The 14825-nt window shown below is 46.1% G+C and overlaps 1 protein-coding gene across 4 annotated transcripts in view; it reads right to left on the bottom strand.

Moving 5' to 3' along the window:
* Nucleotides 1-5880: 5880 nt before the first annotated feature.
* Nucleotides 5881-14825, bottom strand: part of RNF24 (ring finger protein 24) — a 74788-nt gene continuing 65843 nt past the window's right edge. For all 4 annotated transcript variants that reach the window (XM_070948386.1, XM_070948384.1, XM_070948388.1 and 1 more), the window contains exons 4-6: nt 13916-13957; nt 10213-10292; nt 5881-8820 (exon numbers count right to left, since the gene is read on the bottom strand). In XM_070948386.1, coding sequence (XP_070804487.1) covers nt 8679-8820; nt 10213-10292; nt 13916-13957 — 264 coding nt within the window. In that variant the 3' untranslated portion in view covers nt 5881-8678. The remainder of the gene's footprint in view (nt 8821-10212; nt 10293-13915; nt 13958-14825) is intronic.

Below are 14825 nucleotides of genomic sequence, written 5' to 3'. Positions count from 1 at the left end.
ATAACATTCCATCTAATGGGGTTACAGAAATGCCTTCAAGCCTGAAACTACTGAATCAATTCAATCATACTTTGTTCTTTCGGTGGTTCTAGCTTCCGTGCTTAAACGACCTTCCTTTTTACCTGCTTTCCAATTTGCCACAATCTGAAAGCCATAATTTAGATTTACAGAACATTTTAAAAAACTGGCTTTGCCATAGCTGTTTTTTTTTTTTTTTAAATTTTAATTTTTATTTATATGCCGCTCTTCTCCGGAGACTCAGGGCGGCTTACAATGCGTTAAGCAATAGCCTTCATCCTTGTGTATATTTATACAAAGTCAGCTTATTGCCCCCACAAACTGGGTCCTCAATTTATCTACCTTAGAAAGGATGGAAGGCTGAGTCAACCTTGAGCCTGGCGAGATTCGAACGTGCAGTAATTGCAGGCAGCTGGTCTTTATAACAGGGTGCTTTAGACCACTGTACTACCAAGGCTCCTGCAAGCGGCTTCTATCTTGTCTACCCTGAATATCAATTTAGTGACAGTTGCTGTTTTTCTCTGATTCATGGAGACCGTCTCTCCATTTACAAATCACCTACGGAGCAGATTCGGTGTCGGTGTGGATTGGAGCAAATTTTATCACATTTCCCCCCTACTTTTAACCTAAAAGTAGATTAAAAAGTAACGTACAAATATATCGAATTCACAATCCATTTCCATACAGGTAAATCCTCGATCGCAATTGAGGCCACAATTTCTTGTTGGCTAACCGAGACCTTAAGTGAGTTGTCTCCCATTTTACGACCTCCCTTGCCCCGGTCGTTAAGTGAATCGCCACGGTCGTTCAGTTTGTAACCATGATGTTAAGCGAATCTGGCTTCCCCTTTGACTTTGCTTGTTCAGAAGGTCGCCGATCACATGACCCCGGGACGCTGTGACGGTCATAAATATGAGTCAGTTGCCGAGCCTCTGAATGTTGATTCTGAATTTTGATCACGTGATCAAAAACCTTGGGGATGCTGCAACGGTCATATGCGTGAAAAACGGTCATAAGTCACTTTTTAAAGTGTTGTTGCAACTTTGAACGGTCACTAAATGAATGTTGTAAGTCGAGGACTACCTGTACTTGTTGAGCTCAACTCTTTTCATCCATGGCCTGTAGGGGGCAGGCTAGTCCTTTCCAAACAACCTCATACGAGCAGTTCTTGGTGCTTAAATCCGTCTTTTTCAAATATTCAAATATTTTTTCAAATATTCAAATATTTTTCAAGTTCAAATATTAATAGAAAGACAGCTGATGAGTACAGGGAGAATTCAACTTACGACCACAAATGAGCCCAACGTTACTATTGCTAAGCGAGCGATGATAAATGAGTTTGGCCCCATTTTGCCATTTTTCTTGGCACCGTTGTTAAGTGAATCCCTGCAGTCGTTCATGTAGTAACACGGTTGTTAAGCGAATCCGGCTTCCCCGTTGACTTTGCTCGTGAGAAGATCGCAAAAGGGGGGGGGGGGGGTCACGTGACCGCCGGGACCCTGCAACCGTCATAAATACGAGTCAGATGTCAAGCCTCTGAATTTTAAATCACGTGACCACGGGGATGCTATAATGGTCGTAAGTGTGAACAACGGTCCCAAGTCACTTTTTTCGGTGCCTTTGTAACTTTGAAATGGTCGCTAATAAACAAAAGGTTGTAAATTGAGGATTACCTTTATTACAAAACCAGTTGCCCCAAACTCTGATTTTAACTCTGGGGAACTGTAGCAGCATTTTACAGGAGATCCCTTGGAGATCCCGTTCGGCCTACAATCAGCAACCATTCCTTCACTTGGCACCTGCATTATGGAGAATACAGGTAGTCCTCGAGTTACAACAGCTCGTTTAGTGACTGTTCAAAGTGACCACGGCACTGAAAAAAAAGCAAATCTCTGACCGTTTTTCACACTTAACGACCGTTGCAGCATCCCCGTGGTCACGCGATCAAAATTCAGACACTTGGTAACTGGCATGTACTTTTCATTTTTTTTTTTTTTTTCATTTTATTAAATTTGTATACCGCCCTACTCCCGAAGGACTCAGGGCAGTGAACAGGCACAAAATAAAACACACAAGTACAAAAGTTAAAAAACACAATTAAAACCAAATTAAATAATTTTGCCCGAGACAATTAAAATTCCCAATAATTTAAAACAAATTAAAATTTCAATTTAAAAATTTAAAAGAAGGGGAGAAAATTAGGCCAGGCCGGCCTGCTGGAATAGGAGTGTCTTCAAAGCACGGTGGAAAGTGCGCAGATCCGGGATCCTCCGTATCTCAGGGGGGAGCTCGTTCCAGATAGTAGGTGTCCCCACAGAGAAGGCCCTCTCCTTAGGGGCCGCCAGTCGACATTGTTTGGCTGATGGCACCCGGAGGAGCCCCTCTCTATGGGAGCGTACCGGCTGGTGGGAGGCTGTTTGTGGTAGTAGGTGGTCCCATAAGTAGCCAGGTCCTAAGCCATGGAACGCTCTAAAGGTGGTAACCAAAACCTTGAAGCGCACCCGGAAGACCACCGGGAGCCAGTGCAGCTCGCGCAGGAGGTGTCACACGGGAGCGCCATGTTGCTCCCATAACCACCCGCGCATATTCAAGTGCTCTTCTAAAGACAGCCGTGAATCCAGGAGGACGCCCAAGTTGCGAGCCCTCTCCGTGGGGGCCAGCGATTCGCCCCCAATAGTCAGCGATGGCGTCAACTGACTATATCGGGACGTCGGAAACCACAGCCACTCGGTCTTGGATGGGTTGAGCCTTACGACAGTTGCATGTCCCAAGGTCAGGCGATCCCCCTTTTGTGACCTTCGGACAAGCAGAGTCAATGTGGGAAGCCAGATTCACTTAATAACTTTGCTACTATCACTGGAGGTTTTAAAGAAGAGACTGGACTGTCGCTTGTCTGAGATGATAAAGGGATTCAGGGGTCGGCAACTCGTGGCTCTGGAGCCACATGTGGCTCTTTCATCCCTCTGCTGCGGCTCCCTGTCGCCGATCGGCTCCACAATTGATAGGTGGGGGAACCGGACTTCCGGTCGGCAGGGGAAAAAGGACACCGCGCTAGGAGACACTATGGTGAGGGAACTAGACTTCCGGTCGGCTCCAGGACTGAATGGGGGGCTTCCGGTTAAAACCTTTGTGGTTCTTAAGGTTGCCAACTCCTGGTATAGGGTCTCTTTCCTGAATAGGGGGCTGGACTAGAAGACCTCCAAGGTCCCTTCCAGCTCTATTCTAAAATACTAACTTAATAACTTGCAGTGATTCACTTAGCAACCGTGGCAAGAAAAATAGTGACCCTGGGCAAAACTCACTTAACGACTACCTTGCTTAGCAGTGCAAAGCTTGGGCGGAATTGTAGTCGTATGTCGAGGGCCAGCTGTATTCCGGGAACTGCTCCGGGCTGCCTACGGGAGGGGTGTGGGAAACCCTTTGTACTTGCCCGATCGACAGTTCTGTGCAAGATACGTGCAAGACAGGTACCAAAATGCTGAGCTCGCCAAGTCTCCCAACAATCGGGAGACGGTAAACGTGGCTTGTCTCCACCCTCCAGACTTGAAAGAGTTCCAGATTCTTTCAACGGCCAGCCTAGTTTGCACTTAATTCTGCTTTCTGCAAATGTTCGCAAATGCACTTGAGAAAAGGACTGTGGTGGTGGGGGGGACGGGACATGATAGCAGTATTCTAGTATTTGAGGGGCTGCCCCAAAGAAGAGACGGGGGGGTGGGTGTCAACTTATTTTGCAAAGCACCAGAAGGCAGGACGAGAAACAACGGATGGAAACTAACCAAGGAGAGAAGCAACCTGGAATTCAAGGAGAAACTTCCTAACAGTGAGGACAATTAACCAGTGGAACAGCTTGCCACCAGAAGTTACGGGCACTCCATCACTGAAGGTTTTTAGAAGAGACTGGACAGTCACTTGTCTGAGACGGTATAGGTCAGTGACGGCTAACCTTTTTGCCATCGAGTGCCAAAAGTGGGGGGAATGTGGGGGGGTCGCTCGTGTGTGTGCCCACACCCATAATTCTATGTGCCCTGCCCCCAACGCATGTGTGTGCGACCTCCCCCGCGGTCCCCCCACTTTTGGCATGCGATGGCAAGGTAGGCCCGTTTTTCGCTCTCCCCAGGCTCCAGAGCCTTTCTAGGAGACTGGGGAGGGTGAAAACAGCCTTTTTCCTGACTTTCGGTGGCCCAAAAGGCCCGAAAATCAGCTGGCTGGCGCACACATGCATGCCGGAGCTGAGCTCGCGTGCCCACCAATATGGCTCCGCTGTGCCACCTGTGGCACGCGTGCCATAGGTTTGCCATCACGGGTATAGGTCAGTGATGGCTAATGTTAGGTTTCGATGTCATCTCAAATAAATTGCACTCCCAAACAATTAATCTTTGCTGAAATATTCCATTTATTGAGTACGACAGATCTGGCCCCGACTTCGTCGTAGCCGATACTAACCCTCTGACCCCCAAACCCTTCCCTTTCCGTTCCCCAATTCTCATCTTCTCATTGGCCATCTTCCAAGTCAGTCTCCCCAGCTTCTGACCTCAGCCCACAGGAATGCTCCCCCCTCCCATCCCATCTCCTAGGGGATATTATCTACAGAGAAAATAAGTAGGTGAAAAGTCAAGCCTCGTCTCCTCCTTTTTATGGCAGCATCAGAATGCTGACAGCTAACCTTTTCTGGACCAAGTGCCCAAAGCACATGTGCGTGCATGCACGCCCGAACCCCCCAAATGCAATGTGTGCGCAGCCTCCATGCACGCGTCCCATCCCCACGTATTCATGCGCCCCCCCGATGCCGTGCCCCCTGCATGCACCACGCTCCTCGCATGCACATGCCCCCCGCACACGCCATGCCCCCCGCGTATGCGTGGCAGAGACCTGAAGACCAGCTGGCCGGCGGAAGGCGCGTGCAAATGCATGGCGGAGCTGAACTGGGGCGACAGCTTGTGTGCCACCAGAGGACGCTGCGTGCCACCTCTCGCATGCGTGCCATAGGTTCGCCATCACAGGTATAGGTTCTCCTGCTTGAACGGGGGCTGGACTAGAAGACCTCCAAGTTCCCTTCCAGCTCTATTCCTTATGCAAGACATTTGCTTTGGATGTTTCCATTTTGAAGGGTTCGCACAATCTGCTTTCCCGGGTTAAATGAATTAAATCTATTTTCTGGGTTTGGACAACATACAGGTAGTCCTTGCAACCTACACACCATTTGTTTAGTGACCGTTCAAAGTTACATAGGACCATTTTTCATACTTACGACCGTTGCAGCACCCTCACGGTTATGTAATTTACATTCCGGATGCTTTGACAACTGACTCCTCTATTTATGACGGTTGCAGTGTCCCGGGGTCCCGTGATCCCCTTTTGCGCCCTTCTGACGAGCAAATTCAATCGGGGAAGAGTTACTCACTTAACAGCCGTGTTACTCGCTTAACAGCTGCAGGGATTCACTTAACAACCGTGTTATTAGCTTAACAACTGCAACGATCGGCTTAATGAGTGTGGCAAGAAAGGTAAAATGGGCCAATACGTAATAAATTTCTCACGCTTAGCAACACAAATTTTTGGGCTCAATTCCAGTCGTAAGTCGAGGTCTACTTGTATTACTGCTACGTTTGCAAGTAGAATTCCCTTCCTTTTGTCGTCTCCTTTTACAACTACGTTACTAAACTGGGAAACGCTTCCTTTTGCCGGAAATCTACGTGCCGCAGCCCGCCTCCTCCTCCTCCCTCCCACAACCGAAGGAAGATTATCGCCCGGCCGATTATCCAAAGCGCCTTTGCTGTACAGATTCTTCAACACCGTGATGTCCAAAATTTGCTTTTATTTACATTTCAAGTCAAATCACATGCGAACGCCCCACCCCCGCCCCGTTTTTTTTTTTTTTAAGAAGAGTGTTGTGATTAGCAAAAAAGATGCATTAGAATTTTAAAATAGCAATTAAATATACAAAAATAGAGCTTACAAAATAAAACCCCAGCGACTTTTCTTTGTCCTTTTCTTAAAAAAAAAAAAAAAAATTCTGCTGCAGAATTTTATATATATATATATATATATAATTAGTGTACAAATGTGTCTATGAATCGAGGTTGGATCCCTAAGGTTCATAAACTCTCTCAAGAGTCACACAATTTACAAAATGATGGTTTGGGGGGGGAGGGAACGAAGGGGTACCCCTGGACTTGGATCTTCAAAGGCGGTTAAGGAAAATTGTGTGCCTAGGTCGTTCTCGCCGCCTCCACAAAATTTGTGCCAGAAATCAGGAAATTATCTTATTATCGGCGGGCCCGAAGGAACAGTCGTACGTCAGGGTCTCCAACTTTGGCATGGCTGGCTGGGGAATTCTGGGAGTTGAAGTCCACAGGTCTTAAAAAGTTGCCAAGATTGGATGCCCATGGTCTATCCCAGTGGTGGTATTCAGCCGGCTTTATCCGGTTCGGGCAAATTGGTAGCGGCGGCTGCAGGAGGCTCTGCCTACCCACCCAGATGTCATCACATCCCATTTTTGATGCTCTGAGCGCACGCTCTCAATTGCGAACCGGTAGCGAAGGTAAGAGAATACCACCCCTGGTCTATCCCAAAATTAGAAAAAAAACTTACACTGATGGTTGTAACACTGGATAAGGAACCCCTCCTTGTATCCTCTGAACAATTTGAAACAATTAAACAATAACACCGCCCCACAAAAAAAAAAAGAAAAAAAAAAGAGGGAATCCAGTTTAAGAGGTCGCTTCCTGCCTCGCTTATATGAAATGCACCCAACGTTTTCTCGGGGACAATGAGGTCTAGAAACTTGCTCATTCTAACGCAAGCAGGTATTTTCAAGAAGTCCAATTCACTAAGGTCAATCCTCTCCAACGATCTAATGGATTCTAATGAAAAAAAAATATAAACCTAATTTTAAAAAAGTGCATAAATCGGATGGAAGTCCAGATTTCGGTGAGCGGAAAATAAAGGATGCGGAAAGGAAGCGTTTCTTGTTTCGGTAGCTTGCCGTTCTCAGCTGCTCTCCAGATGTTTGTGGGCTGCCACTCCCAGAATTCTCAGTTTGGAATGGCTGGGAATTTTGGGAGCTGTAGTCCCACACCCAGGTAGTCACCAGTTTGGGGATGAGAGATAAATGCCATGGGGGAGTGGTGCGGTGGCCTAGAGGTGGAGCTCTGGCCTCACAATCGGGAGGCTGTGAGTTCGATCCTTGGTAGAGGCAGATATTTCTCTCTCTGAGCACAATGAAAATGTATCTGCTGAATATAACTCCGCATTGGCAACAGGAAGGGCATCCGGCCAGTAAACATTCAGCTCCATTCAGTTGCCCAAACTGAATTATGGGGTCATTAAAAGAAGATGATGATGATGATGATGTAAGTGCAATGGGTAGAAGCCATTCCAGCTGCTTCCCCATAATTGTAATAAAACATTTGCTAAAATCTGACAAGTTCTGGCTGATTTCGCACAAGAGGGAAACGTGATTCTCGGCAATATCACGAGATTTCACGCAAGATAGGGGTGGGTGTTTTCACAATTCTTCACCTTTCCCTCGTATATTTATTTTCTATCTTGGTCGACCAGTGTGTACAACCTAAGCCTGGGCCGGGAAGGCTTTTTTTTTTTTTACGACCGCTGCTCTCTACTCGGAGGAACCGTACCACCCAAATCTGCCCGTAACGCTCGCAAAACCCCTTTAAAACACTCCATCCGGGCCCCCGAAATGTATCTCACTTTACATTGGGGAAAAAAAAGAAAGAAAATCAAATCCACACGAATTCTGCAGATGCCTTTCTGTGCCGGCAAACCATTCGAAAAAGAATTCACATTAGGGGAAACAAGAGACGGAGGTCGCACGGCCTGTCCCAAAGTCCAAGGAATTTATTCGGGCTCCTCATCAGTTCCGCAATGTCCTCTTAAAGTAGCTGACGTTAGCGAGAACCCTCTTTCTTCCCTCATTCCCTTTTCAATGGGGATTGCCGAGGCTCGGTAGATCGTCAATGGCTCCCCTTCCCCAAAAGTCACAATTCCAGCAGAACCCCATTCTCGTTTTTCACAAAGCTGTTTTTCCTCTGGAGGCAACTAACTCCTTTACCGATCCAGAAGTCACGGGAATCGCAACGACCTTATCCCGGCTCTTCTCTTCCAACAAAGATTTTCTTTGCTGGGATTTCGGCTCCAGGGTCCCCGAGCAATTTGCGAAAAGATCATCCCAAATGCTGGAATCGAAACGCAATTTTCTCACGTTGCGGCCTCTCTCTCTCTCTCTGGAGATGGGATGCTTGCTCCCCACGGCGTCTCCTATCTTTGGAGTCTTCCTTTCGCTCTCTCTTTCTCTCGCTGGCCGCCTGATCTGAATCCAAGACCAGCAGCTGACCTTCTCTGCACGCCTCTCTCGGTAAAGTGCACGTATAAAAAGAAAAAAATAAAATAAAATTGAAGAGACGAACAAAACTGGAGACTCGCCGGCGTTCCTGCGTCCTTGCGACTCCTGTCCCGTTGGGGTTTTTTCTTTTCCCTAGTTGGAGCATCGGTTTCCCCTTCGGTGCGTCCCGGATGTTTTTCATGAGATAAAGGGGATCCGGGAAAATGCTTGGAGGCCGTGAGCAGCAGGGCCAGAGATTGGCGAGTCACCGTGGGAATTGGAGTCTGTTAGGAAGGACAAAGGGGCAGCCGGCGGGGAGCTATACGATGTTGGCTGTGCCGGGCAGGGGTTCCTGGGGTGGTCCGGGGTGATCCGGCTTGCTGTGGAGCTGGGCCAACTGCAGGACAGCCATGTTACAGAGAGGACAAACTTTCCGGACTTCCAACCATTTAATGAGGCATCTGTCAGAAAGAGAGAAAGAAAAAAATAAGCTTTACCGATAGTCCTTGACTTACGACCACAATTGAGCCTAGTGCAGTGATGGCTAACCTTTTTGCCATCGCGTGCCAGGAGAGGGGGGGCAGGGTCGCGCGCGCATGTGCCCACTCGCATGCGTGCGCAACCCCCTCCCCCCTGCCCCCCCCCGCTCCTGGCACATGATGGCCTGGTAGGCCCGTTTTTCTTTCTTACCTGGTTCCAGATCCTCTCTGTGTATGTGGGAAGGGCGAAAACAGCCTTTCCCACTCCCTTGGAGGCCCTACGGAGGCTGAAAGGGCCCATTTCCCCACTCCCGGTGGGACAGGAAGTGACGTTTTTTTCCTGTCCCCAGCCTCCAGAACCTCTCTAGGAATCTCTAGGAGCCTCTCTAGGAGTCTGTAGGAGCCTCTAAAGGAGTCTCGAGGCTGGGGACAGGAAAAAACGTCACTTCCTGTCCCACCGGGAGTGGGGAAATGGGCCCTTTCAGCCTCCGTAGGGCCTCCAAGGGAGTGGGAAAGGCTGTTTTCGTCCTTCCCACATACACAGAAAGGATCTGGAGCCAGATAAGAAAGAAAAACGGGCCTTCCCCACCCCGCCCCCTGGCTCTCCAGAGGCAGGAAAGAGCCTGTTTCCCTACTTCTGGTGGGCCCAGAAGGCCCGAAAATCAGCTGGCCAGCATGCGCATGCGCCCCAGAGCTGAGCTGGTGTGCCCACTAATATGGCTCCACGTGCCACCTGTGGCACGCGTGCCATAGGTTCGCCATCACGGGCCTAGTGTTTTTGTTGCTAAGCAAAAGTGGTGCGGTGGCCCACAGGTGGAGCTCTCGCCTCACAATCGGGAGGCTGTGAGTTCCATCCTAGGTAGCGGCTAATATTTCTCTCTCTGGGCACAATGAGAATGTATCTGCTGCGAACTCCTCACTGGCAACAGGAAGGGCATCCGGACAGTAAACACTCAGCTCCCTTCAGTTGCCTTGACTTCACCCCGCAAGGGATTATGGGACCATTAAACGACAAAAAAAAAATAATTCTGTTGCTGTTAAATGAGTTTGGCCCCATTTGGTGACCGTTTCCCCACAAGCTGTTAAGCGAATCTCTGCGGTTGTTAAATGAATCATAACGGTCGTTAAGGGAGTCCAGTTTCCCCCATTAGACTTTGCTTGTCGGGAGATCAGCTGGGAAGGTCACCCATGGTTAGTCCCATGACCCTGGGACACTGCAAACCTATCATAAAACACCTGCCAGTTACCAAAGTGCCCTGAAATTTTGATCATGTGATCGCGGAGATGCTGCCAATAGCACCCCCACATGGTCACATGCTGGCTGGGGAATTCTGGGAGTTGAAGTCCACAAGCCTTAAGCCGATCGGAACTTACTTTCTGTGGAACGCATGTTTGCACGGACAAATTCCCAGTTCATCCTTGGGTCGGAATTCTTCTAAACAAACTGCGCAGATCTGAAAAAAGAAGCAAAAGAAAAGGTTTTTTTTTTTTTTTTTTAAAAAAAGCCATTATTTTAGATTTAGATTTTTAGATTTAGATTCACTTTATTGTCACTGCACCTCGTACAACGAAATTAAATGCCATCCTCAGTGTACATTATACATAAAAAATAACAACACAAGAGCGCACGCATCCTTCACATTTCTATGCCATTGAATTGAAAACCCCCGATATTGCATTAATATTGCACTATGCGGTAAAATTCAATATAGTTACTGCTCTGGGATAGAAGCTGTTTTTCAGCCTATTTGTCCTTATTTTTATTGTCCTGTACCGTCTGCCAGATGGTAATAGTTCAAAAAAAAAAAAAAAAAGGTGCCAGGGATGAGATGGATCTTTAAGATCCATCTCCATTTTATCAGCTAGGCGGGTACATACAGAATATCCTGCATTTGTAGAGATATATGTGGGTACCTTAGAGAACAAGGCAAGATGGCCAACAGAACTAACAATGCAACTTCTTCCCTCCTTTTTCCTTCCTTCTTTCCTTCCTTCTCCTTCCTTCCTCTTTATCTTCTTTCCTGACCTTTCCTTTCTTCCCTTTTCCTTCCTTCTTTCCTTCCTTCCGCTTTCTCTTCTTTCCTGACCTTTCCTTCCTTCTTTCCTTCTTTCCGCTTTCTCTTCTGCTTTCCTGACTTTCCCTTTCTTCCCTTCCTTCCCCTTTCTCTTCTTTCCTGACCTTCCCTTTCTTCCCTTTTTTGCTTCCTTCATTCTTTCCTTCTTTCCCCTTTCTCTTCTTTCCTGACCTTCCCTTTCTTCCCTTCTTTTTCCTTCCTTCCTTCCTCCCTCCCTCTCTTCCCCCTTCTCTCTGTTTGGTTTTTTTTTAAATCAATCTTGTCTTTTTATGATTTTACAGACAACCAGAGTTTGCAAGGGAACGTCAAAAGCACAGAAATGGGACAAGAAGGGTTTGGGGGATGTTAATAAAAGAGCTGAAAGGAATTTTCTGGAAAATGAATAAAAGACTTCCAGTAAAGTTGTCCGTGAGGGAAATTCTCCCTGCGTCTATAAAAAGACACCTCTTTTAGGAAAACCTCTTTTCTTTTTCCTGCGCAATGAAAACACCTACAGTGCATAACATGACTTTGATCGAAAAGCTTGGCAAAGCCCATTAAAATGACATTTTAGGCATTAGGGCCAACACAGTTGGGTTTCCCCACAACTTCTGAGGAAGAATGATTCATTGTTGTTATTATTATTTTTTGCTGGGAATTTTCTCGGATTCTTATTCCTACTTTTTAAAGTGTTTCTCGGTATTGTTACGAATTTTGGAGTAAAAATTGGAAAACCAGCCTGTAGTTGACTAATTTTTTTTTTCAACTTCCCAATCTTAGTTCCAACTCTGCATTTTCCTGAGGGGTTTCCTGCCCTGAGTACACACCCTGGTTATCTTTTTCAAGGTAAGCCAAGGCCAGCTGAGTGACGACATCTTATCTCCCCGTACGCTAAGACTAAAGCCTTGTTTGATGGAGACCCCTTCGGAGTGAGTTCGCTGGATGCGTCAAACTGGTTTTGGGGAAGTAATTCTGCATTGTTTTGCTTTGGCGAGTGAGATGGGTTGGTTTCTACATTTGATAAGATAGACAGGTATGATAGGCAGACAGATAGAGAGAGAGGAGAGAAAGAGTAGATGATAGATAGATAGATAGATAGATAGATAGATAGATAGATAGATAGATATAGATAGATGATAGATGGATGATAGATTTATTTATTTATTTATTTATTTATTTATTTATTTATTTATTTATTTATTTATTTATTTATCCAATTTATATGCTGCCCTTCTCCGTAGACTCAGGGCATTGCATTATAGCAATAGCCCGCATACTTTTTATGTATATACCTGCTTATTAGGGCTTTCGGCCCCCCCAAGTGGTGTTGGTCTATACAAAGCTGGCTTACTGCCCCCCCCCACAATCCGAGTCCTCAATTTTCCTACTGTCAGCATTCTGATGCTGCCATAAAAAGACGAGGCTTGACTTTTCACCTACTTATTTCTCTGTAGATAATATCCCCTAGGAGATGGGATGGTGGGGGAACATTCCTGTGGGGTGAGGTCAGAAGCTGGGGAGACTGACTTGGAAGATGGCCAATGAGAAGATGAGAATTGGGGAACGGAAAGGGAAGGGTTTGGGGGTCAGAGGGTTAGTATCGGCTACGACAAAGTCAGGGCCAGATCTGTCGTACTCAATAAATGGAATATTTCAGCAAAGATTAATTGTTTGGGAGTGCAATTTATTTGAGATGACATCGAAACCTGACACCTACCTCGAAAGGATGGAAGGCTGAGTCAACCTTGAGCCTGGTGAGATTTGAACTCGCACTAATTGCAGGCAGCTGACAGCTAAGTGCTAGCACTTAACAGCACTTTAGTCCGCTGCACCACCGAGGCTCTTATAAGATAGATAGATAGATAGATAGATGATAGATGGATGATAGATAGATAAATAGATGGATGGATGATAGATAATAGATGGATGGATGGATGGATAGATGATAAATAGATTATATAGAAGAGAATAGATAGATAAATAGATGATAGTAGATATATAGAACAGGTAGGTAGGTAGGTAGATAGATGATAAATAGATAGATATAGATGATAGACAGACAGACGGACACTCCAAATGCAGTTTGTTACCCAGGCTAAATTACAATGAAGATGTAGACGTGACAATGGAGGTGGAGCTTGACTTATAACAAAATAGAACATAGAATCACAGGGTCGGAAGGGACCTTGGAGGTCTTCTAGAACAACCTCATGCTCAGGCAGGAAACCCTATACCCATGATGGCGAACCTATGGCACGCGTGCCACAGGCGGCACGCAGAGCCATGTCGCCTGGCACGCCAGCTGAGCTCCGGTGCGCATGTGTCGGAGTCTCTGGAGGCTGGGGACAGCAAAGAAGTCACTTCCTGTCCAACCAGAAGTTGGGAAATGGGCCGTTTTGGCCTCAGAGGGGTGGGGAAGGCAGTTTTCGCCCTCCCCAGATGCATAGAGAGGATCTGGAGCCAGGTGAGAAAGAAAAACGGGCCTACCGGGCCATCGTGTGCTAGGAGCGGGGGAGAGGGGGGTCGCATGCGCGGGGTAGGGTGCATAGAATTATGGGTGTGGGCACATGTGCACGCGAACCTCTGCTGCCCCCCCCCCCCTTTCCTGGCACGCGATGACAAAAAGGTTAGCCATCCCTGCCCTATACTATTTCATATAAATGGTTGTCCAATCTCTTCTTAAAAAACTTCCCGTGTTGGAGGCACCCCCAACCTCTGAAGGCAAGTCGTTCCACTGATTAATTGTGGAGATAAATTTCTCCTTAGTTCCAGGTTGCTTCTCTCCTTGATTAGCTTCCATCCGTTGCTTCTTGTCCTGCCTTCGGGTGCTTTGGAGAACATGTTGACCGCCCCCCCTTCTTCGTGACAGCCCCTCAGATGTTGGAAGACTGCTATCATGTCACCCCTAAGCCTTCTTGTTAGACTAGACGTATCTATTTCCCTCAATCGTTCATCGTATGGTTTAGCCCGAGATGCTGAGATCTTAATCAATGGTAGTTTAAGCAAGCGAGGGACCAGCTTACCTCGTGCAAATTGAGTTCTTTGACTTTTTCCTTTAGGATAACCTGAAAATAAAGAATAATATGTTGTCAGGGGATATGCTATCAATGCAAAACAAAAAAAAAAAAACCCAGAATACAAGCATAGCATTTTCTGAAATCTTTATAAATACACTTTTCCCCAACCAGGAAGTCTACTTCATAGATCAACTCCCAGAATTCTCAGCAATAGTTATGTTGGGGAATTCTGGGAGTTGGAATCCACGGGTTACTGATGGAAGGATGTTTCAAAGTCTAGAATCTGGCGGCAGATGGATGTGGCTTCCTCATTGAGGACTCCTTGGTTGTTCTGTTTATAGGACAAATGCAGAGTCATCCAATGGTCCTCCGAACAGAACAGAACAGAACAGAACAGAACAGAACAGAATAGAATAGAATAGGTAGAGTAGAGTAGAGTAGACGAATAGAATAGAATAGAGTAATAGAGTAGAGTAGACGAATAGAATGGAATGGAATGGAATAGAATGCAGAATAGAATAGAATAGAATAGAATAGAATAGAATAGAATAGAATAGAATAGAATAGAATAGAATAGAATAGAATAGAATAGAATAGACTAATAGAATAGAATAGAGTAATAGAGTAGAGTAGAGTAATAGAGTAGAGTAGACGAATAGAATGGAATGGAATAGAATAGAATGCAGAATAACAGAGTAGCATAGAATAGAATAGAATAGGTAGAGTAGAGTAGACGAATAGAGTAGAGTAATAGAGTAGAGTAGACGAATAGAATGGAATGGAATAAAATAGAATGCAGAATAGCATAGAATAGAATAGAATAGAATAGGTAGAGTAGAGTAGACGAAGAGTAGAGTAATAGAATAGAGTAGAGTAGAGTAATAGAGTAGAGTAGACAAATGGAATGGAATAGAAT

This window comes from Pituophis catenifer, unplaced genomic scaffold, assembly GCF_029215685.1.
Source record: "Pituophis catenifer annectens isolate HBS135680 unplaced genomic scaffold, rPitCat1.0.hap2 SCAF_8, whole genome shotgun sequence".
Taxonomy (NCBI): domain Eukaryota; kingdom Metazoa; phylum Chordata; class Lepidosauria; order Squamata; family Colubridae; genus Pituophis; species Pituophis catenifer.
Note: the sequence above shows the minus strand (reverse complement) of the source record. Positions and strands in the feature narration are given on the sequence as shown.